The sequence below is a fragment of the Myotis brandtii genome, unplaced genomic scaffold (assembly GCF_000412655.1).
Source record: "Myotis brandtii unplaced genomic scaffold, ASM41265v1 scaffold1148, whole genome shotgun sequence".
NCBI lineage: Eukaryota > Metazoa > Chordata > Mammalia > Chiroptera > Vespertilionidae > Myotis > Myotis brandtii.
In genome coordinates, this window is record NW_005353959.1 from 219097 (window position 1) to 243030 (window position 23934).

General features: G+C 50.3%; 1 protein-coding gene across 1 annotated transcript in view; it reads left to right on the forward strand.

The window, feature by feature from the left end:
- SCARA5 (scavenger receptor class A, member 5) overlaps window positions 1–23434 on the forward strand; it is a 31699-nt gene extending 8265 nt beyond the window's left edge. The window contains exons 3-4 of the mRNA XM_014548466.1: window positions 23077–23205; window positions 23313–23434. Of these exons, the coding sequence (XP_014403952.1) occupies window positions 23077–23205; window positions 23313–23434 (251 nt within the window). The remainder of the gene's footprint in view (window positions 1–23076; window positions 23206–23312) is intronic.
- The last annotated feature ends 500 nt before the right edge of the window (window positions 23435–23934 follow it).

A 23934-nucleotide genomic window follows, 5' to 3' on the forward strand; every position in this document is an offset into this window, starting at 1 on the left:
GCCACCTGGGAAGAGAGGAAGGACCCTGGGCCACTCGGTCACTGGCCAGGCTCGGCATGTCCCCACCGGCACCTCAGCAAAGGCCAAGCTGGTTTTTGTATCCCTGCTCCAGCCCTCTTCCCACGGCCCATCAGTAGGGAGGCCTGGTTGAGCAAGAGAACTGGGGTCCAGCATAGTGGTGGTGAGTGAAGGACCACCAGGCCCAGCCTGGGTGCCAGTGTGGGAAGGGCAGGGTAGGAGACCCCAGGGTGAGAAGAGGCCTAGGGTTGGAAGTGCCACTTGGCCATCATATCCTTTTCCTCGTACCTTATCTTACTCTCCATTTTTCTGAACCCCAAATTAAAACACAAAGATTACTGGGACCAGATGATTGAAAAATAACAGTAACCCTAGCCACTGTGCATTCTAGTCTCCCCACCTCCTAACCCCCCACCCCCCCAGTCATGGGGAGATCTGATCAGAGCAGGTCTCCTCCGGGGTATCGTGAAGCCCAGCACCCCATAATACATGGGCAGGAGAGGTTGGAAGATGTGGGATCGAGATGGACTCACCTCTCCCAGAGCACGTGACCTGACCAAGGCACATCCCATCTCTGGGCCTCAGTGTCTCCATCTGCCAAGTGGGGGCATTGGGGTGTCTCTGAGGTGCTGTCTAGCTCTAACACTGTATATAGAGAAGGTTTGGTCATTGCATTTAGGGTGTGGTCCTTTTAAAACCTAAGCTGGGACATGACGCTCCCCTGAGCAAAACCAGGCAAAGGCTCCCGCCTCAATGGGAGTAAAAACCCAGGCGCTGACCTGGCCGAGGAAGCTGACTTTCACGTTGAACCTGCTGGCATGCTCACCAGCGGCCTCTGCTCCCCAGAAGGTTGCTCCCCCAACCAACTCAACTCACTCCCTCATCTCCTTCCAGTCTTTGCTCAAATCTCACCTTCCCCAGGAGGCCTTCCTGCCTCCCCTGCACTCCTGACCCCTTTTCCCGCATAGTCTTATGTCCTAAATGACATTGTCATTTTCTTATTGATTGCGTTTATCATTCACTGACTGTTTCTCATGGGAAGAACAGACTGGACAAGGGCAGCATCTCTGTTTTGTTCACTGATGTCTCCTGGCCTGGCACATAGTAAGTGCTCACTAAGTATTTGTTGAATGAATGAATCAATCAATCAAAACAGGGTCCTTGAAAGTTAAAGGTCGCCAAACAAATGCTTTCTAAATCTGAATTCCAAATCATCTGGGTCTCCCCCACTCTTCATTCCTGGATGCCAGGAATGTGGGGGGGGGCACAAGGAACCCCAAAAGACTAGAGTGTTGAGATGCAGCCAGCTACCTAAAAGCTTGTGGGTTCCTTTCCTTTCCCATCCCCTTCCCTTTTGTTTATAAGAGGAAAATGATGGGCTCTGACTTGGGGAAATTCCAGCCAGATTTGATCTGTCTCCCCAGGACTTTGCTTTTTCTTGATCCTCATCGCTGGAGAGTGTAACAGGAGAGGGAAGAGAAGGGTGGGGCTGGCGGGAAGGGGGGTGTAAGTTGATGGGAAAGAAGACAGAGGGCAGAGGGGGGACAGGGAGGGAGAGCCCAGCCACTCGTGGGCCTTGAGTGAATTAAAACAGTACCGTCTGGTGGGCCTCACAGGGGTCCACGTCCTTTCCAGATTCTTCCCTTGGAGGTAGGGAGGTGGGGAAGAGAGGAGGTGCCTCCTCTTGGCCCTGGGGATACTGGGATCTGGGGAACACGGTTGCAAAAATGCAGCCCAGATATAGGGTATGACTTGGACTTTAATGCAGGTGGGACTTTAAAAGGTCAGGGGGCAAACGCGTTACTTCACAGGTCACGCGCTGGCAGCTTCCCCTCCTCTCGTCTGCTCTCCTTCCTTTTCCCCTCCCAGCCTGCCTTTCTCTGTCTCCTTTCCACTTCCCAGGTGAGCAGGGAAGGTGAGGACTGCTCAGTGCCTGGGTCCTCTGCCCCTTCCATGAGCAGCCACCTCGCCCCACTCCTGCGTCCCCCAAGGCTCCCTCCCACACCCCACTCTGACTCATCCGGACCTCTCCCTTCTCTGCACCCCTTGGTGGGGGCACCTCTCAGGACCTGCCTCCCTCCTGTGTCTGAGCTTTCAGCATCCCCAGTGGAGCCCCCTAGTGCTGGGAAGGCCCCGAGGGCGGGACCTCCTCACCTCCATGTCTCCACCTGCAAGGCATTGGTTGCACCTGCTTTGCTGGACTAACGCGGAAGGACTTAACTGCAGCTTTAGGCCTCCGAGGTCCTTCAGCCAGGCCTCCTCTGGCCTCAATGCCCACTTACACCGCCCTTTGAACAGAACCCCAACAGGGACCTGCTGGGCCTGCTCCCCCCACCCCCTTCCTCTCTCCTCTCCCCCTTCCCCTCCATCCCCTCTCACCTTCCCCGGTCCTTTCTTTGCTGCTGCCTGTATAGCCACAAGCCTCTCTAGTCTGGCGCCAGGAGGCGGACAAGGAGGAGGCCTGGGCGGAGTGGTGTTTGGCTGGGTCCGGCCCTTTCTGAGGGTCAGAGAGAGGTGTTAGTGTCAGAAAAATATTGCCGTCAGCTCACCCCACAGCCTCAGACCCTCCACCACACTCAGCATCCTCCACTGGCCACAAATGGAGGCTCGCGGCGGTAATGAGTTACACATGTTCCTGGCTGCTCCTGGACGCCTGCTTGCTGAGTTTAGGGCCCGAGCTCCCCGTTCCGGTGTTCCTTCCCCATAAAGTGAAATTATTCTCCCAGGGGAACCCCCACTTCTACTTTCTCATCAATCAAATCTTCCCAGTTCCTCTGGCGCAGACAGGGCTGCTGGGCAGCCGCCCAAGGGGAGGAGTGGACTTCCTGGGAGGGTCTGCCAGGGGCCTCTTGGAGGGTCCCCGCCTCTACAGGTTGGAGAATGGGCGCTGAAGCAGGAGATGAGCAGGGAATTAACTCGTGCAGCACCAAGGTGCGCCCAGGTTCTGTCCCTGCGAAACCAGAGCAGAGGGCGGAGCACGGCTGGATACACGTGTGGTCACTGGGGGTGGGTCCCGGGTCTCTCTGCCCAGAGGGCCGTCCTAGTACAAGGTGGGGAGCAGCCGGGAGGGGGCAGAAGCCCAGACTTTGAAGTTTGGCAGGTCTGGGCTGAATCCATAGACCGAGTGGCTGTGGGCCTTGGGCTTGGGGCAGGTGTGTTCTGCTTGCCCCTCCTTCCTACTCACCACCATTTGGCCCACTCTCCGCCTGGCTGGAGTTGGCTCTTGGGGAGCTGCCCTGAAAGGAGATGGGAGGACAGAAGAAAGGGAGGTTGGGGTATCTACTTGCCCAGCTCCTGCTCTATGGAGTCACCTCAGGCTGCTGTGTCCTTCCCCCAAGGTCATAGCTCCTTGTGAGCTACCCTCTCCTCACTGGCTTTCTCTGACCCTGGGCCCCTCCTTGACCCTGGGGGTGGGGGTGGTTACAGCCCAAAGACACCACTCTAACCCTGTGGGCATCTTACACCCTGATCACTCCCTTTACTAAATCCTGTAGTTTCCTAGTTTGAGTGGGCCACCTGCTTCTCTGACCCTCTAACCCTCAGTGTCCCCATCTGCAAAATGGGAATAATGTTACTCACTTCACGGGAGCAGCGGGGAAATCGGGTGACATAACCCACGTAAAGCGCCTCACACACAGTTGACCCTCAAAACGCATGTGTTTCACCTCCCTGACCTTTGCGGGGTCCCTGCCAATCTTGGGGACACAGGGAGAAAGGAGAGGGAGAGACGAGGAGGAAAGTCAGGAGTAGCTGCCACCCAGGGTTTCCCGGGAAACACCCACGCCACTTCCCAGGGGCCCCGGCCTGGATAGTATTTTAAAGCTGGCTCTAACCTTCTACTAGAGCTGTGGTTCTCAACCTTGGCTGCACATTAGAATCACCTGGGAATCTTTTTAAAATCCTGATTTCTGGGCCTCATCCTGCGGAAATTCTGTTTCTTTGTTATGGGGTGAGACCACAACATTAGTAACAAAGAAACAGAATTTCCGGAGGATGAGGCCCAGAAATCAGGATTTTAAAAAGATTCCCAGGTGAATCTAATGTGCAGCCAAGGCTGAGAACCACTGCACTAGAGAAAGCACTGCTTCTGCCCTTGGCCAGTGTGGCTCAGTTGGCTGAGTGTCGTCCCGTGCACCCAAGGGTCACTGGGTGATTCCGGGTCAGCGCACATGCCCAGGCTGCAGGTTCAATCCCCGGTTGGGGGGGGTGTGCGTGAGGCAGCCAATCGATGTTTTTCTCCCTCTCCCTTTCTCTCTAAAAATCAATAAAAACTTATTTTAAAAAAAAAAAAAGAAAGCACTGTTTCAGTTAATGAGCTTCCTTATGAAGCCTAGATAGATACTCAAGGAAACGGAGCGAGTTCTTTTAGTCCAAGTTCTCAAACAGTAGAACCTTTAAGGGATAGCCTGGGTCCTGAGGGCTCCGGGCTCTGTGGTGTGCATGAGGCTGGCGACTCCCACCCCCCACCCGATCGGAGCAGTTGGCTCCCGGAGGCTTTCCTGAGGTTTGCTATCAGAAGGGCTGAGGATGGGTTTCATGGTCCCTGGCTGGAGCCTGGTGTCTTGCAGAGGGGACAGGGAAGAGGGACCGGAGTCCAGACACCCCGAGAGCTCCTTCCCACATGGGTGCAAACAGGAGCCTCTGCCTTCTTCCTCCACCCACACCCCAGTCGCTAAACTGTGCCATGTTCTACGCGGCATTACTCCAGGGGTTGGGACTGTGAGGGTGGCTCTGAGAGGAATGCTACTGGCCTGTGCCCTCTGGGGTGGGCGGGCTGAGAGGAGGACTTGCAGTGACAGCAGGACCCTGGGTGGGAAGGGGGCCCCAGGAGATACCCTGAGTGGGGGGGGTGATGAGTCAGGCCATGGTCATTCTTCATTGTATCCCCCATTTCTCCCCACCCAGGGACCTTGCTCCCTGGTTCCTGTCCTTCATTTCCTTGCTCATTTCTTCCTTCATTGTTTCCTCTTCATCTTTCAATAAGGAAGGTGCTTTTCAGGCACCCTGCAGGTGCCACCCACTGGCTGTGGGCATCGAGGCCGCAGGAGGCACAAGACAAGGCCCTGTCACCATCACTCTAGCCGGCCTGTCCCCCTCTCTCCTCCTGCCCTCCCCGCTGCCCAGCAGCTCAAGGTTGGTCCAAACACAAAGCTGGCCTACAGGTGGTCCAGCGGGAAGGACATGCAGGATTTGGACCACGTGCAGCCTCACTGCCCCGAGTATTGTTGCAGCCCGTCTGGTTCAGCGGTTCTCAACCTGTGGGTCGCGACCCCTTTGGCGGTCGAACGACCCTTTCACAGGGGTCGCCTAAGACCATCCTGCATATCAGATATTTACATTACGATTCATAACAGTAGCAACATTACAGTTAGGAAGTAGCAACGAAAATAATTTTATGGTTGGGTCACAACATGAGGAACTGTATTTAAAGGGCCAGAAGGTTGAGAACCACTGGTCTGGTTCTACCCAGGGGCACACTCATGGCTATGCAGCTCCTCCACATTCTGGTTCTGTGTCTCCAGGTCCGTGGGCCCCGCTCTCACCTCGTTCCCAGGTTTATCCAGTGTCGATTCCTGCTGTCAGATGATAAGCAGCATGCCTGAGGTCCCTTGAGTCTAGAAGCCCTGGCCCCTCTCTGTCTCTTTCCCAGGCCTCTGGCCCTGCCTCCCTGGCCCTTGTCAGTTGTCCATTCACACTTAGGCTATAGCTTGTGCACCTGAGTCCCCTCTGGACTCTAAGTCCTTGAGGCCAAACACCTTGGATTCATCTTCATGTTTCCAGCACCTAGTACTGTGTCCTCCACATGGAGACACCTTTGCTTGTGGAATGACGGAACACATTCTTATTCGCCAGGATAAAGGAAACTTAGAGATATAAGTTTAAGACAAATCAAAGGATCTGTGACTTCGTTTATTGAAAGACTAGAGGCCCAGTGCACGAATTCATGCACGGGTGGGGTCCCTTGGCCTAGCTGGCGATTGGGGCGATGGGGGCTGATCAGGGGGGGCCGGCTGGGAGGAGGGACTGTAGGAGGTTGGCCGGCAGTGGGAGGTTGGCTGTGGGAGTGTACTGACCACCAGGGGGCAGCTCCTGCATTGAGCGTCTGCCCCCTGGTGGTCAGTGCATAGTCATAGCAACAGGTCAACTGATCGTCCAGTTGACCAGTCTTAATGGTTGCTTAGGCTTTTATATATATAGATTACTGGGCTTTAGGGTGCTGCTGATGAATGCAGGAATAAAGGTCACGGTTCCTGCCCTCAAGGGGCTTCAACTCCCCTGAAGACACAGACATGTGAGCAGACATTGCATTACAATTTGATTAACACTCGGAAGGAAGGACAAGCAAAGGCAGTTAGAGGGGAGGAGAAGGAGCCCTCAGTCTGCCCTGGGGAGGAAGGAAGGCCTCCTGCAGGGATAGACACGAGAGCAAACTATCTGAGGGCAGGCCCCAGGGTGCCTGTAAGAAAGGGCAGGGAAGGGTTTCCCAAGCCCAGGGAAGGAGCACTCGGGCTGAGGGAGGGTGGTGGTGGGAGGTAATAAACACTCACTCATCGAGCTCGGCCAGGCCAGGCCCTGCTCTAAGCATTTCACGAGTATGAGCTCATTGGATCCTCACATCAACCCAGTGAGATGAGTCTCATTATTATACCCAAGTGACATATGAAGGAACCACAGCACAGAGACCTGGTAACTTGCCCAAGAGCACAGTGTTAGGAAGGACTGGTGTTTCCGTGCATTCAGGCTGCTGTAACACAATGCCGTAGGCTGGGTGGCTGATAAGCAACAGAAATTGACTTCTCACAGTTCTGGAGACTGGGAAGTCCAAGATCAAGGTGCCAGAAGATTTGGTGTCTGGTGAGAGCCCACCTCATAAAAAGCTGTCTTCTCACTGTGGGCTCTTGTGGTGGAAGGGGAGAGGGAGCTCTCTGGGGTCTCTTATAAAAGGGACTAATCCCATTCATGAGGGTTCCACCCTCATGATCTAATCACCCCACAGAGGCCCCCACCTCCTAATGCTATCACACTGGGTGTTAGGTTTCAACATATGAATTTGGTGGGACATTAACATTCAATCTCTAGCGATTGGAATCAGATTCACTGACTCTACAGCTCACATGCTCTTTTTAAAATATTTTTAAATATTTTTTTTATTGATTTCAGAAAGGAAGGGAGTGGGGGAGAGAGATGGAAACATCAATGATAAGAGAGAATCATGGATCGGCTGCCTCCTGCATGACCCCTACTAGAGATGAAGCCTGCAACCCAGGCATGTGCCCTGACTGGAAATTATTAATAAACCAGTGATCTCTTGGTTCCTAGGTCAACATTCAACAGCTGAGCCACACCCAGCTGGGCAACACTCTTAATTATATGAAGCTAAAGCCAAATCGTGAAAAGGTTTCCTGTACCATCCATAGAAATCGGGCTTCTGGAGACACTGGGAAGCCAGCAAATGGTTTCACAGAAGTGAAAGGTTAAGGTCTGATTTGCATTTTAGAACCGCTACTCCGGCTGCAGCAGGATGTTCGATTTTCCAGCAAAGCCATGCCACGGATTGAGTGGAGAGAAGCCAGAGTGCAGTGGATTAGGTTTTGACCTGAAAGTGAGGAAGAGGATCCTTGTGCCTGGAATGCAGACTCTGATGTTAAGGCACCTGGTTATGAGGTTGGGAAAAGAATCAGGGGACTGGTAGAGGGCGCCTGGGGTCAAGTCTAAGTGGGATAATCCAGGTGAGAAATGCTGGTGCCTCAGAGGAAGTGGAGGAGGTGAGAGGTGACTCAGTCTGGTTGTATACTTTTTGGTTAGAGCTGGCAAGCTGGTGAGGTGTGTGAAAACGAGGAGAGGCCCAAGGAAAGAGCTCTGGCTCAGGCCGTGCTGAGAGGTGTGAGAGGGTAGAAGGTGAGGAGGAGCAGCAAAGGAGACTGAGAAGGAGCAACCAGTGAAAGAACAAGCAAGAGAGTTGGGCCCTGGAAGTGTATTGAGGAGGAAGGGGTGACCAACTGCGCCAATGCTGTTGAAAGGTCACGTTGGAAGAGCAGTGAGCGCTGGCCATTGGGCTGAGCCATTGGAGGTCAGTGGTGACCTGGTGTATTAGTCAGCTCAGGCTGTGTAACAAAATACCACACAGACTGTGTGGCTTCAACAATAGACATGTATTTTCTCCTAGTTCCAGAGGCTGGAAGTCCAACAGCAATGTGTCATCAGGGTTGGTTTTTCCTGAGACCTCTCTCCCTGGCTTGCAGACGGCTGCCTTCTTGCTGTGTCCTCACATGATCTTTTTTCCTATGCACATGTGACCCTGCTGTCTCCCAGTGTGTCCAAATTTTCTCTTCCTATAAGGACACCCATCAAATTAGACACCCCGTCATTTTCACTTAATCACCTCTTTAACGGCCCCATCTCCAAGCACAGTCCCATTCTGAGGGGCTGGGGATTCGGCCTTAAACATAGGAATTTGGGGGGAGGGAGGACACAGGTCATCCCATCACACCTGGCAAGAGCAGTTTCAGTGAAGCTGGGTGGGAGGAGGCTGATTGGAGTGGGTTCAGGAGAGAATGTGAGGAGAGGAGTTGGAGGCCGTGGGTACTTGCAATTCTTTCGAGAAATTCTGTGCAAGAGGATACACGTGGAGGGGGAAAGAAGGTCAAGGGAGATTTTTTGTTTTATTTTTTTAAGATGGAAGAAATAGCAGTATGGCTTATGCTGATGGAGCAATACCATGTGGAGGGAAACGTTGACGAAGCAGAATTGCTGGAGTCAGGTCCCTGAATAAGTAGGAGAAGAAGGAATCTGTTGTGCAGTCGAGGGTGTTGGCTCGCCAAGAGCACAAACAGTGCGACTACAGTGATAAAAGGGAAGGCAAAGTGTGGGGCCCTGGACGCGGGTCAATGGTTCCATTGTGGTGGGAACTTAAGGAAGTGATTTCCTCATTGCTTCTGTGTTTTCAGTCAAATGGGAAACAGAATGCGAAGCAGGAGGAGGGGGTATGGAACAAACATCTGGGGGTTGAGCGTGGGGATGGGCTAGAAACGGGTGGCAAGCCCGCTGGACAGGCGACCGGGCCCACCTGTGTTTAGTGATCAGGCGCTTCAAGTCAGACCAATCAGCAGGCAGCGTGTTTTCTCTTCTCCAGCTACGCCCAGCTATGCGATGGAAGTGCGGAGTGGCAGAATTAAATCTAACCAGGGTTAGAGTGTCGCCACCGGGGTATGAGGAAGCTAGAGAGGGACAAGGGAGGGAAGGGTGGGTGTAGAGAGTGAATAACAGAGATTACAGAATGGATATCGGGCCCTGAACAAGTTGCTCAGTTGGTTGGAGCGTCATCAGGTACAACAAAGGTTGCAGGTTCGATCCCTGGTTGGGGCACGTGTGGGAGGCAAGTGATCGATGTTTCTCTTTCACAGAAATGTACAGCCTTGTGATGTGAGACCCCAAGCTGGGGAGTCTCTCTCTCCCTTCCTCTCTCTAAAAATCAACAAAAACAAAAACATATTCTCAGGTGAGATTAAAAAAAGAATACACAAGGGATAAAAAGGGAAGGAAGGACTTGAGGGGGAGAGATGGAGGAAAGACAGGAGGACCCATGGTTTGTAGGTCCTGGTGAGGTCAGGCGGCACCCGATTCAGAGTTCGTGAGGAAGAGGAGCAGAACAGGGCCTGTAATATGGGACTTTGAAATCGGGATTAAGAAAGAGTCTCGATGATTGGCAAAGCCAATAGAAATGTAATGTGAACCCCACGTGAAATTTTAGATGTCCTAGTAGCTGTGTAAAAAGGTAAACAGGCACAGATGAAACTAATTTAAAGGCAGTAAGACATTTTATTTAACCTAATATATCCAAAATGTTATCTTTTTGATATGTAATCATTATAAAAAAAACAATGGAGGTATTTATATCTTTTATTCTCATGCTGAGCCTTCAACATCCAGTGTGTATTTTGCATCTGGAGCCCATCTCGTTTTGGGCCACATTTCAAGTGTGTCAGGGTGGAGGTAAAACCAGGAGAGGAGAGGGGGTCAGGAGGACTTGGAACTGGAGACTGAGAGCGGTGAGCCCAGAGAGGGGGAGGAGAGCTGATGTCCCTTAGCAAGGAGGAGAAATGTACAGTCTTGTGATGTGAGACCCTAAGCTGGGGAGTTTTAGGGAGAAGAGAGAGAGAAAGTTCTGAAAGTAGCAATGAGTAGCAAAAAAACACACACAAAAAAACACCAAAACAACAACAAAAAACCCACACCCACCTTCTACATCCTTAGGCTGGTGGTATGAGTGTGTGAGTGAGAAACCCACACTTGGGACCACAAAGGAGCAGGTTTCAGTTAGAATAAGGAAGTAAAAGAAAGGTTCTGCTCAGAGGTTGAAGAAATCAGGGATTTTGCAGAAGACTGGCTGGGAGGTCCAGGGGCCACCGTGGGGAGGTTTCAGCAGTTGGGGAGGGAGATGGGGGTCAAAGGAGGATACACAAGGCTGTGTGGGGCTTAGAGTGGGCGATGGGGAACCCTGCGGCTTCTAGGGACTGATGTAAGCCAGGCTGAGGGCTCAGTGGGGTGCTCGGGCTGATCTCGGGGCAGAGACTGATGGTGAGGCTGAGTTTGTGATAGGGGTCTTGTGAGAAGCATACGAAGTCCTAGGGATCCCCACTCCCTCCCGACAGTGGTATGTGGGCCAGGGAGCCGGGGAGGGGGGTTGTCTTACAGCACCAGGAGCTCTGGAATTCACTTTGGCTCTTGTGAGGCAAGGAGGCCAGCAGAGGTGGTGGGAGGAGGGGCTGGGTCCATTAGAACTGATTAAACAGAAGCGATAATAATACATGGCTCCCCTTAATTGAGCATGTGGCCGGAGTGACTCAGTGGTTGAGCGTCAGCCTATGAACCAGGAGGTCATGGTTTGATTCCCAGTCAGGGCAAATGCCAGGTTGCAGGCTTGATCCCTACTAGGGGGCATGCAGGAGGCAGCTGGTCAATGATTCTCCCTTATCATTGATGTTTCTATCTCTCCCTCTCCCTTCCTCTCTCTAATAGCAATAAAAATATATATTTAAAAAATTGACAGCAAGCACTGTGCTCAGCATTTCAATAAAATTTCCCTATTAAACCTCATTATATATTACTAGAGGCCTGGTGCACAAATTCATTCACGGGTGGGGCCAACTGAGGGGAGGGGCCACAGGCATTTGGCCAGCTGGCTCCACCCCGACTGAGGTGTGGGGGGCCAATTGGGGGCCAGGCCAGCCGGGAGGAGGGACTGCAGGCAGTTGGCTGGCCAGCCCCACCCCCTATCAGGGTGGGAGGGGCCAATAGGGGGCGGGGCCTGCCAGGGGGAGAGGCCACGGGAGGTTGGCCGACTGGCCCTGCCCCCAATCTGGGTGGGGGGGCCGATCAGGGGTCGGGCCACCCAGGGGGAGGGGCCGCAGGCAGTTGGGGCCACAGTGTGCATCATAGCTACCAGTGGTTCTGGTCGTTCTGTCGTTCTGGTCGCTTGGCTTTTATAGATTGTTCCCAGTTTGTCCATGAGAAGGTGAAGTCTTAGGTGAAGTAAATTGCCCAAGGTCACCCCGCTAGTCAGAGGCAGAGCCTGGATTCAAAGCCACAGCTGCCTGATCCTTAAACCCCACCCCTCCGAACAGCTCTCGCCCACTCCTCAGTGCCAGGCCTGGAGTCCCTGGTGACCTTGAGGGGCTATGAGAACGGATTCTTGGAGTTTAGGGTTTCAGGGGTGGAGACACTCTGGTGGATGATAAAGCTAGGGTGGGGCCACGGGAATAAATGACTGAAAGGCAGGGACAGACGGAATGAATTATTCTGAGGTGCCGCTGGCAGGAAATAGCTATAAACACAAGTAGGTTTGGGGAGGAGCGCAATGACAGGGTCTAACATGGCTTCTGGGAGAAGCTGGCAACACTAACCTCAAGGTAGAGAAATGCTCTACCCATCCCAGCGACCCTGCCACCACCACCTCCTGGGGCTCTAGCCTCAAGTCTAATGTCCATACACAGCGTTCAGCCCTTGTGAGGCCAGGAGGCTAGCGAAGGTGGTGGGAGGGGTGACTGGGTCCATTATAAGTGATAATAATAGAAGCGATGCTAATACATGGCTCCCCTTCATTGAGCACGTAGTGCAGTGCCATGCTGGCCTGGCTCCCCACCCCACACACCTGGTTGCTGGTGACCAGGAAAACCCAGCCACAGAGCTGAGGTGCCCATGATGGTGCCAGCCTTCTGCATGGCGTCCCAGAGCCTGCCCACTCCTGGGCACCATCTCTCTTCTTGCTGTCTGGCTTGAGACACAGTGCAAGTCAGGATAACCCAAGGGGTTCATGGCAGGCAGATCTTTAAAAAGTCCTGTTAGGATGGTTACTCGCCTTATCGTGGTGATCACATTGTAAGGCATATAGATGTAAAAATCATTATGTTGTACACCTGAAGCTAATATGTATATCAGCTGCACTTTAATAAAATAAATAAATTACTCCCCTTGGGGGCTGCAGGGAGGGGGCTGGCCGCTTGCCTCCTCTCCTGACACCTCACTGAGAGGTAGAGCTTCTATCCTCTACAGGTGTCCTTGGGCGGGTGGGGTGGGGGGGTCGCCACAGGGAATCTGACCGATGGAGGAGGGACTAGGAAGATAGGACCTGCTGGAAACTTGAAGGGGGCAGACGGCAGCAATCAGATCAGGAGCGTCAGATTGGAGAGGTCTAATGAGGACAAGGGAAAACTGAGGACACGCTTCCCCCATGGAAGCCACACCTTCCCGTTCGAAGGTTTATGCCTGCTCTCCCCGCATGCTGCTTACTGGACGATTCACTCTTAAAAGTGTCTCTGTTTGAAAGTGAGCTCAGAGTTTGTCCTTGAATAAAAATGAGCTTGATGTGTCCCCTCCCCGGGGAGTTTTATGTCAGCATCTTGTTCTCCAGAGTCGTTAAGGCCCCGGTATACTCTCCCAATGGTAGGAATTCATCCCCAACCCTGACCTCTATTAAAAAGGAAATGTAATGCCATAAGTATTCTAAGCATTCCCGGGGTGTCAGGGGAGTTGCCTTAAGCATGTAGATTTATGTTGGGGTCATCACCGGGAGGGTGTTTACAGGCTCAAGGTGAGAAGGGGCCGTCTTGCCAGTGGGTGGCGCTGAGAAGAGCCTGCCTGCTTCGTGGACTCAGGGGACAGCCTCAGGGACCCTTGGCTTGCTGGGTGTGCCCTTCTCCCAACTTCTGCGAATGGCCCTCCTACGAAATCCATGTTCAGTTATTAGCCTCCTTTACCTACAAACAGCCACCAGGTGTTAATTGAGCATCTGCTACATGCCAGGACCTGTGGGATCCAGAGAGGAGTCCCAGACCCTGCCTTCTGGGGGCTGACTCTCAACAAATCTGTATTTTTGTTGATGTATGAGTGCAGTTCTATTCACATTATTAGCTAGGCCACCATTGCCGTCATTTCTCAACAAAGCTCCATACATGGTAACTGTTGGTGCCAGGCCTTACCAGGTGACAGAGGCCCATCATCTTCCATTAGACCCACTGAAAGCCCTTCTGCGGCTCAGTCTGCTCTGCCTCCTGTGCAGAGGCCGCCACGCAGGCGGCTTCTGAGCCTGCAGGCTTCAGGGGCACTTTCAGTTTATCCCCATACCATTGGCACAGGCCGGGATCTTAGACGCCCTGTCTTCAAAACCGGATACTCAGACGGCCCTTCCAACTCAGTTGGTGGTAGAAGTTGGGGGAGTGAGGCAGGGGGTATCCATTCCTGCCCCGAGGATAGACCAATTCATCAACCCAGGCGCACGGGGAGGTGGCGAGGAGGTGGCACCGGCGGCTTGGAAAGAGTGGGGTCTAAAAATGAAAATAGCTGAGCCCTGGCTGCCACACGGCAAACACGTCTCTGGATGATTTATTTCCTCTGACAAGGGGCCAGGAGAGCAATTGGGAGTCTTTTTCAGAGGGATCCAGGGCCACTCTGCAGGAGGAGGGTCCTTGGTCCTGAATTTAGGCAGAACCCTTAGCCTGCTGCTATCCGGGTCCCTCTGCATGAAGACAGCATTTCTTCCCATTCATGCACTGCCCACGTTGGGCAGGTGTGGGCATCTCCTGCCAGCCCCAGGGCCCACTTCTTCTTCCTGGGGACTCCCTGGCTCCTCCCTTCCTTCCAGGTGGCAGCCATGGGCCAGCTCGCCTTGAGTGCCTTCATCTCCCCTCCCACCTGGCTGTCTCTCCACCCCTCAGCCCCAGCTGCACCGTAATCGGCAGGCCACCCAGAGTCCCTTCTCCTCCTCTTTCCTCGCAGAAAATAAACCCACAAGCCCTTGATTGTTTTCAAATTTTTTTTATGCAGAGTAACTTGGGAAGTCAATCGGGGTTGAGAAAAATAGCAAATATTACAGGGAAGTTACAAAATTGCAAGATGTCTCTAGAAGGACCAGGAGAAACTGTTCTAGGTCATCATAACATCTGAAATGAATGAGCTCTGGCCGTCTCTTCTTCCTTCCCCTCCCCCTTTCTTAGAACTGGATGTGGAAGGCTCAGACTCATGCCATCTTGCAGAAGACTGTGGTCTCCTTCGTCGGGTGCCCTCACCGGGGACGTCTGCCTGGAAGGCTCAGGTCTAGGGTCCAACAAGGCAGAGATGACTGGTGTGCGATGGACCCCAGTGGGCGGTTCGGGACCCTCCCACATTCAGTTGGGATGAAACTGCAAGTGGGTGGCGGTCCTCTGCAGCGTCCCTGTCTCACTCCCTCCTCTTCCCTCCTCTTTATTGAGGGAAAGTAAACAGAGGTCCCCATTAAAACCAGCAAGGGAGGGCAGCCTGGACAGGCAGAGGTTATTTGGGGCTGCGTTCTTACAAGGGACAATGTGAGTGGTGAGTAACCAGAAGGAGGGTGATGAAGTCAGCCTTCAGGGTTTTAAGAAGATTCTTGGATGAGAGGAGCTCTGTGGTCCCTTCCAGACCTAAAACCTTATTTCCACCTGCTGTTTACCAGCTGTGGAATCACAGAGAACAAAAAGAAAATGACTGTTTGTCCTCGGCAGAACTCAATTAGGTGACAACTGAATCACTGCATCCTGTTTTCTAAGTTGTATAGACCCAGGTTCACTGGAAATAAGCAAATACCCACTCAGATAGAGTTTGTGAGTTGGTGGTTGTTTTTCTAATGGGAGAGGGGAAAAAATTCGAACAGATTAAGAACTTGAAAAGCTAGTTTGTCAAGGAAGGGCTAAATTCACGAAGGGGATCGCTCCTGCTCTCACAGTCCGTGTGCGACAGAGGCAGGCTTCGAATCTACCTGCACAGAGCCCCAAACCCGTGCTAGTCCCGCTGTGGGAGTTTCTGAGGCTCCCACATTAGCGTGGCATTGACCTTGGGGGGTGGGGCATCCCCTGACTCACCCTCAGCTCAACTGTCGAGGGCTGAGTGGTTTTCAGAGGAACTTTCCTTTTCTGGTCTTTAAACCTTGCTCCCAGGGACCTCCCCACCCTCCGAAGACAATATTTGAGCAAAAGCTCTTTAGGGACTACTCTCGTTCCCGTGATTAAAAAGAACCCTTTGCAATGTTAGCCTCTGGGGATCATAAAATAGTTTGAGACAAGCCCATTTTGAATGTATCTTATTAAAAAGAAATCAACATTTAAAAAAAATAAACCAAGCTCTGATAGCAAGACGTTTCATTGATTTTTCCAAGAATGTGTCTTCACATTCTCTTTTGATATGACAAATGCCTTACTCCACAAACTGTGTACCTCTGTGCCATGGAAGTGTGACTTCACCATTGAATCAAAATCAGAACGTCCAGGGGTGGGGCTCAGGCCTCAGGATGTCTAAGAAGTTCCAATGTATGACGATGCTATGCAGCCAGGATGAAAGTGTCGGTTTAGTCCCAATGGCTTGCTCCCACCGGTTTACCTACCTATTTGGGCAATCCGAAGTCATGGGTGAGCAAGCAAAGCCAAGATTTTGTTTATTTTTTTCAGACCAACATTTTGCACCAAAAAAAAAAAAAGAGGTGTTTACAGCCAACAAAAATGTGTCAACTATTTGCGTAAGACACATGTAAGAGATGATCTTTGCCGCAAAAACAAATGCCTTACACATGTCTTTGTTCCTGCAAAGAACGTTATTGCGGTTCTGCTGTGTGCTGGTTGATGGGGTGAGAGAGATCAGTGGGACACACCCTGCCCCAGAGGACCTGTCAGACACGTGGGGCAGATGGAGATGTCAATAGACACTTGTGAATAATGAAGGTACGGCTAGAGGTGTGTGCAGGTCCTGACATGGTTCTTTCCATGGGACTTAAACCCTAATGTCCTACCTTCTACATATTCTAAATCTTGAACATCTAAAAAGTTTGGTTTTGCTTCTCTATAAATAAAATCTCCTTGGAGTACATCAACTTTTTCCTTGCAAGTTGTCATTGAGCTGTGATTTCATGACTTTCCCTAAAGTCCAGTGTTTCGCAAATGTTTCTCACTACATACAATACAGTGGTACTCAAGAGGAGGTGAAGTGACGCATGGGTGTAAATTTGTTATTTTAGTGGTTAGGTATTTATTTTCCTGTGTAATAGGAAGATACTGTTTCCACTTACGATGATGCTATCAAGTTGCCTTCCCAAATAAATCCAAGTTTTAAAAATGTGGAGTGACAAAGGCAATCATAGCCCGGGGATGTGAAGCTCTGGTACAACCACACAGGCCAGATGTAGGTGGGTGCCTGGAGGCGGGAACTCCATCTCCCTGACAGCTTCCCACCCACCAGGACGCATGCGCTCCCCGCTGAGATAAACATCGCCCAGCCTGGCACTGGGGACTTGTTCTGCAAGTCATTTTGCTTTTTTTTTTTAGTTTCCATTTACTCGCTTAGAGCCACCGACGTACCCTCTCCAGGCCTCTCGAGCCCCCTCCCCTTGGCTTTCTGATCTCCTGTGATGCCACCCTCATCTCTGGAGGCCTCCGTAAGATGGAAAAGCCTCTCTCTTGACTCCCCTACATCTTGGTGGAGTTTGTCTTTGTTTCTGTTTTGTCTTTTTGTGCCATTTTCTCCCTCGATCTGGTCTTGTGTGGGACCGTGTCGACAAACAACTATGTTTAATAGCTAGCAGCCTTGTTTGGTATTTTCTCCAGAACTTTTCCCACATGGAGGAAGATAGTTTTCTTCTTAAAGCCACAGTTTTCCAATAGATAGCCGTACATCATGTGATAAAGCTAGTGAATCTCAGCCCATTGACAAAGGCCTGTCCTTCAAAGCCCTGCTGAGCTGCTGCATCCTCTATGCAGGCTCTGGGCCATTCACACCCATCTAATAGCTACCTGTTCACATGTCTTCTAACCCTCAGCTGTGAGCATCCAAAGGGCAGTGGCCATATTTTAGTTGTTTGTTCAACAAACATTTCCTGAGTGCCTACTATGCGCTAGGCACTATCTGGGCACTGGGAATTTGCAAATGAGCAAAGTTTCTCCTGTGCATGGCTTGTTATCTTTGCATTTCCTAATGTCTAACGTAAGTGTATTAGTTAGCAATTGCTGAATAACAAATTACCCCAAAACCAAGCAGCTTAAAACAACAAAAATTTATTGTCTTACCCAGTTTCTGAGGAATCCACGGGTGTGCAAGGAAAGTCACGATTGTGTTTATTTTTTTACATCAAAATTTTGCTCAGAAATATATCCTATATAATTAAAGCCTAATATGCTAAGTGTCCAACCTTCATTCGACTGTTGGACTGGTCACTATGATGCGTACTGACCACCAGGTGGCAGATGCTCCGACCGGTAGGTTAGCTTGCTGCTGGGGTCCAGCTGATCGGGACTGGGCGAGACGGGCCGGACACGCCCTGGAGCCCTCCCACAGTCCCTCCCTGGCCCCGACTGGCCCCGATCGGGACTGAGTGGGGCTGGTCAGACACACCCTGGAGCCAACCTCCCATGATCCCTCCCCGGCCAGCCAATCTCCTGCAGTCCCTCCCCAGCCTCTAAAATATTTCTTCTAATTAATTTCCTTTCAATGTGCACGAATCTGTGCACCAGGCCTCTAGTTTATGTATAATACAATCTGGCAGGAGTCTGGGAGCAGCTTAGGCAGGTAATTCTGGCTCAGCATCTCTCATGAGACTGCTGTCAGGAGCTCAGCCAGGGTGGAGTCGTCCGAAGGCCTGGTTTGGCAGCAGTGTCTGCTTCCAGGCTCACTCGCATGGCTGTTGGCTGAGGGCCTCAGTCCCTTATCATGTAGGCTCTCCTGAGGGTGTCCATAACATCTCGGCTGGCTTCCCTCCAAAGAATTGTTCCAAGAAAGAGAAAGAGTAAGCAAAAAGGAAGTTGCTGTGTCTTTTGTCTAACCTCAGAAGTGACACCCCATCCCTTCTACCATCGTCCATTGGTCACACAAACCAGTCCTGGTGCAATGCAGGAGGAGATGACACAAGGGGTCAGGGACCATCCAGAGCCCTTGAAGGCTGCCTTCTACTGTAGGGCAATAGGTGGTGGGTGTTCAATAAATGCTTGTTAGAGTATTACCCCAAACAAGCCAGAGGTCAAAACCTCTACTTTTTTTTTTTTAAATAGACTTTATTTTTAAAACAGTGTTGGGTTTACATCAAAATTAGTGGAGAGTACAGGAAGTTCCCATATACCCCATGCCCCCACACACGCACAGCCTCCCCCACTATCAGCATCTTTCAACACAGTGGTTACGATTTATGAACCTGCATTGACACGTCATTATCATCCAAAGCCCATCGTTTACATAAGGGTTCACTCGTGGTGTCGTACATTCTATGGGTTTGGACAAATGTACAAGGACATGTACGCATTATTAGAGTCTCATACAGAATAGCTTCACTGGACTAGATGTCCTCTGTCCTCCACCTGTTCATCCTTCCCTGCTCCCAGCCCCTGGCAACCACTCTCTTATTACTGTCACCACAGTTTTGCCTTTTCCAGAATGTCATATAGCTGGACTCAAACACTATCTGGCCTTTTCAGATTGGCTTCTTTTACTTAGCAATAGGCATTTCAGGTTCCTCGATGTTTTCTCACAGCTTGATGGCTCATTCCTTGTACTTTTTTTTTTTTTTTTTTTTTAACAAATAAGTGAGTATGCTTTTTGCCCTGGTTTTACCGATGGTATCATTACGGAGTGTTTTTAATCTTCCACTCAGCTTAAATAATTTGAATGGTTTACCAGCGAACATGCTGCATGCCATGTTAAATTAAAAAGTCAATACATGTGTTTTGGGCAGACTTAGTAACTTGTCTTTCCCATACAGTCATATTCCCTAGCCATCTTGCCAGAACCCTTCTTGTTCTGCTTGTCTAACGATTTGTGGAAAATCTCTATTTGAAACCCTAATTATGTTCTATTTAAAATGGATTTTTGTTTAACAGACAAAGTAATCGAGTCTTGCTAAAAGAACGAAGCGCTCTCAGAGGAAGGCCTAAGTGGTGTGTGCGTTAGTTGACGAAGGGACCTGTCACCAGAGGGTGCTTTCTATTAAATTAAAGCCTCAGGTAGAGGGGAAGGGAAGTCCTCTGTTTGACGGGAATGAAATGGAGCCAGGCCATTGCAGTCTGCCCCCCTCTTACAGTGAGCTGGCAACGCGCATGCAGAGGACAAAGGCAAGGTCCAAGTTAGCAGCATTGTCTGCGGTGTGATTTTCCTCTTCCTGTTCTGACAGACTTTAAATAAAAGGATGGTGTTCTCATGAGTGGGATTAAAGAAAAAGAAGAGTCCTTGCCCTTGTGACTGATTGGATTAGGAAAATGTTTTCATTCCTAGAGGAACGGAGAGGGCCTTAGTTTTTGGTGAAAAAGTTCAAGCTGAGTGGCAATTAGCACTAACCTGACACTTTATAAATTGCGATGTAGTCAAGCTGTGAATGTATATTGTTTGCACTTAACCCTTAACTGTATTAACATTCAGTGTACTGGACTGACTGTCTCAAGTTCAGGCAAATTAGAGTGCCTTGTGCCTCAATAAAAATATTGCAGGTAAAAAATATATCAACTTTATTTTTAGAGAGAGAGAGAAAGAATAACTTCTTATTATAATGAAACAGAAAAACAAGATTCTAAGGTAACTGAAACAGTTAACAGAATATAGTTTAACTTAATTAAACCTCCAAAGGAAATAAGAAGAGGTCAAAGAAAGCAAATGAGTGGAGAAGCCCATAGTGGTTGGGATAAATATATGAATAATACATTTCAGCTTGGGTATCTTCTGACCCATCCCAGCAGTTCTCTGCCATCACTCTCATCATCATCTAAAGAGGAAGCTGGGCTTAGAGCAGGAGAGCTGGACCAGCCTTCATGATAACTCATCCTATATAATAAAAGCCTAATATGCTAAATGTCCGACTGTTCGTTCAACCATTCGACCAGTTGCTATGATGTGCACTGACCACCAGGGGGTAGATGCTCCGACCAGTAGGTTAGCTTGCTGCTGGGGTCTGGCCAAGCTAACTGGGTGAGAGGGGCCTGACACGCCTTGGAGCCCTCCCTCGGTCCCTCCCCAGCCCTGTGTGCCAGTGGTGTCCCTTGGCCTGGCCTGCACTCTCTCACAATCCAGCACCCCTCTGGGGATGTTAGAGAGGTGGTTGCAGCCCCATCCCCACAGGCCAGGCTGAGGGACCCCACCGGTGCACAAATCCATGCACTGGGCCTCTAGTATTTGTATAATATTCAATGCTATGCCCAACATTCTGACTCTCAAAGGAAACAGACTTTAGTATGTTGCAACCAGACAGCCAACAACTCTCACAAGAAACAAACAAACAAAAAACAGAGAATGAAATGATACAAGAAGCCTACATATTTAGGAGCGAAATAGGTTAAGGATCCTAGTGCATGAAAAGGGATGAAAAAGTCTGGAAAAGAAGATTTAGGGCGAGTTAGAAAGCTGTATGTGCTCTGTGCGAGTCTTAGTGGAAAATCAGGTTAACTTTTCAAAAACTGCCAATATTTAAGGGTTGATGAGAATTTGTATTGCTTAACAACTGGCTCCAAATCGTGCCCAATGCTTTATGGAAACATTATGCGATCATTTTCTACTTAGCTGTTTTAACAGCAGTGTTTTCAATAAAATGGGTTAAATGAATGAGAAAATGTTCCTCACCTAACAATACCTCTGGGGAGACAGGGCCCCAAATTAGTCACCACCATTTCCCCTCATGGTCACCAAACCTCCTGAAGGCCACAGAGGTGCTAAGAGGTAATAAGTAGTCCCCACATACTGCCTTTGCAAACCCAGAGCTACCAGGGAATTGTGAACATCACACCACCTTTTAAAACATCTTCTGAATATCAATTATTTCAGCATCTGGTTGTCAACCTTTCTCTGCTCCACACCGTCCTCCCAAGTGCTAACTTTGAGAATAAGCATAAGAGGGCGTGCATATTTTGAAAAACGCCCTCCAATGCTTCTTACGTGCCCTGCTGGGGATCAAGGTGGGTGAGCATCCCTTCCATTCCACTGTCAGTTGAAGGTTAGCGGGCGAAGGTTACTGAGCGTCCTGGCCTCTGCATGGCCGTCAGAGAAGTAACTCAAAGGACAAGTCCAGCTGGAACATGACCGGAAGTCAGAGCACCTGAGTCTCTGTTTACCACTAACTTTTGACATCCTCTATTTGTATTATTTAAGGGGTTGGACTAAATTCCCAAGGTCCAGTAGAGCGCTGATACGTTGCTGTTCCATTTGGGCCAGAAGCTGGTGAGCCTTGTGTAGTTTCACAGAATGAAGTTATTATGTTTTCCTGTAAATCTAAACTCAAGGTTGCAAACCAGTGGTCAGATCCAGCATGCTAATGTGTTTGGTTTATACTCCCTAGTGTTTTATACTTTTTGTCTTATTTGTTGTTGTTTTAAATGAGCTGTTCACACTTAAAAAACAGGGCGATTTCTCTAAATTACTTCTGGCTTGTCTTGAAAATCTGGCAACAGCCAGCCTTCATTCTTACACCGAAACCTCTTCCAGACCAGGCATGCGCTGTCGGATTCCCCAGGCCCACCTGGCCTACTTGGCTCATTTCCATCCCTTCCCGGCCACTGTCGAAGTTGAAGTTTGCAACCAACCCCTGTTTTAAATTCTCTACATATTCTCCAGATCACATGGGACAATGATGTCACATAAAGGACACGTATTCCAGCCTATTGGAGCTTTCTCTGCTGCTTGGTCTGGCTCTAGGAGGTGGGATTGTGTGGGCACGTGAGCAGTGGACATGCCTACCTGGCTTGTTCAAGGGCTCAGGGAGTGGCCCTATGATTTCACTTATATGTGGAATCTAAAGGACAAAATGAGGGAACAAACCAAATGGAAACAGGCTCATAGATACAGAGGACTGACCGATTGGTCACCAGAGAGGAGGGGCGTTGAAGGACTGGGTGAAAAAGGTGAAGGGATTAAGAAATACAACTTGGTAGTTACAAAATAGGCATGGGGATATAAAGTACAGCATAGGAAATGTAGTCAGTAATATTGTCATAACTATATATGGTGCCAAGTGGGAATATGAGGGGAACACTATGTGAAGTGCATGATTGACCACTACGATGCACACCTGCAACTAATACAAAATAATATTGAATGTAGGCTGTAATGAAAAAAAAACACACACCATTTTATAAGAGCACAGGGGGTGGGAGGAGAGCTAGAAGCTGAAAGCTTGTCATGGTTCTGCAGAGCTCCTCATGGTTACAGCTGCATGACAGATGTGTGAGGCTTCTCCACGTCAACATCTGCCTATATATGGTGCCAAGTGGGAATATGAGGGGAACACTATGTGAAGTGCATGATTGACCACTACGATGCACACCTGCAACTAATACAAAATTATATTGAATGTAGGCTGTAATGAAAAAAAAAACCATTTTATAAGAGCATAGGGGGTGGGAGGAGAGTTAGAAGCTGAAAGCTTGTCATGGTTCTGCAGAGCTCCTCATGGTTACAGCTGCATGACAGATGTGTGAGGCTTCTCCACGTCAACATCTGCGTGCACCACGGAGCGATGAGACCAAGAAAGAAAAAGCTTATGAGGTTTTCAAGTGTCTTTTTCCTTTTCCTCCTCTCCTTGCCCTTATTGTTTAGGTCCATGCCACAAGCGACGGACAGGTGGCTGCTGCACCCAGCTGGGCTCCCTGTCGGCCCTGAAGCATGCTGTCCTCGGGCTCTACCTGCTGGTCTTCCTGATTCTCGTGGGCATCTTCATCTTAGCCGGTAAGAGCACCCTTTTCTGTCCTGGCCTTTAAGGATGTGGAAGGAGCGATGTAGGAAGTGAGAGAGAGGAACCAGAGAGCTGGAGACTCCGCTCTTTGTTCCCACAGTTGTGAGCCTACACACTGCCCTTCTCACCGTGGCAGCTCCTCTAGTGAAGGCGGAAGCTGGCACCACTGTTAGCAGCATTGCCTGCTTCATTTGGGATGAGTTGTTGGCAGGGGCTGCGTGAGCTTGGGAAAGCTCTGAGCCCAGGAACAGAGACCTGGTTGCTCTGAGAGTCTTCTGACTTTCCCCGAATCGTCGTGTGACATTGTGCATTATACTGGGCCTCTCTGGACTCTGGACTGTGGTTCGCACAGAACAGGCTGGGCCCCTTGTCCTGGGTGTGATGAAAACAGTCATGAGAGACTTTGCCGCTGAGCCTAATCAGGGTCATGGTCAGCCTGCTGCCCTTTTGCTATTCATGGGGGTGGGATGGGTTTGCCCCCATTCAGTTGGGCTCTTCTCCAAGTTCCTGTCTGAGGGACAGGCTGGTGGTGATGGGCTGAAGTTTGGAGCACATTCTCTAGTCAGGAAGGAGCAGAGCATGGACGTAGGAAGGGATCAGATGGAGGATCCCATACTTTGAGCAGCCCAGTTCACCACCCATTGTCATTCCACCGTGATGGAGACAGTGAAGGAATGCAGGCTGACTCCCACCCAAGGGGAAGGATGCTCAATGCCCACCTT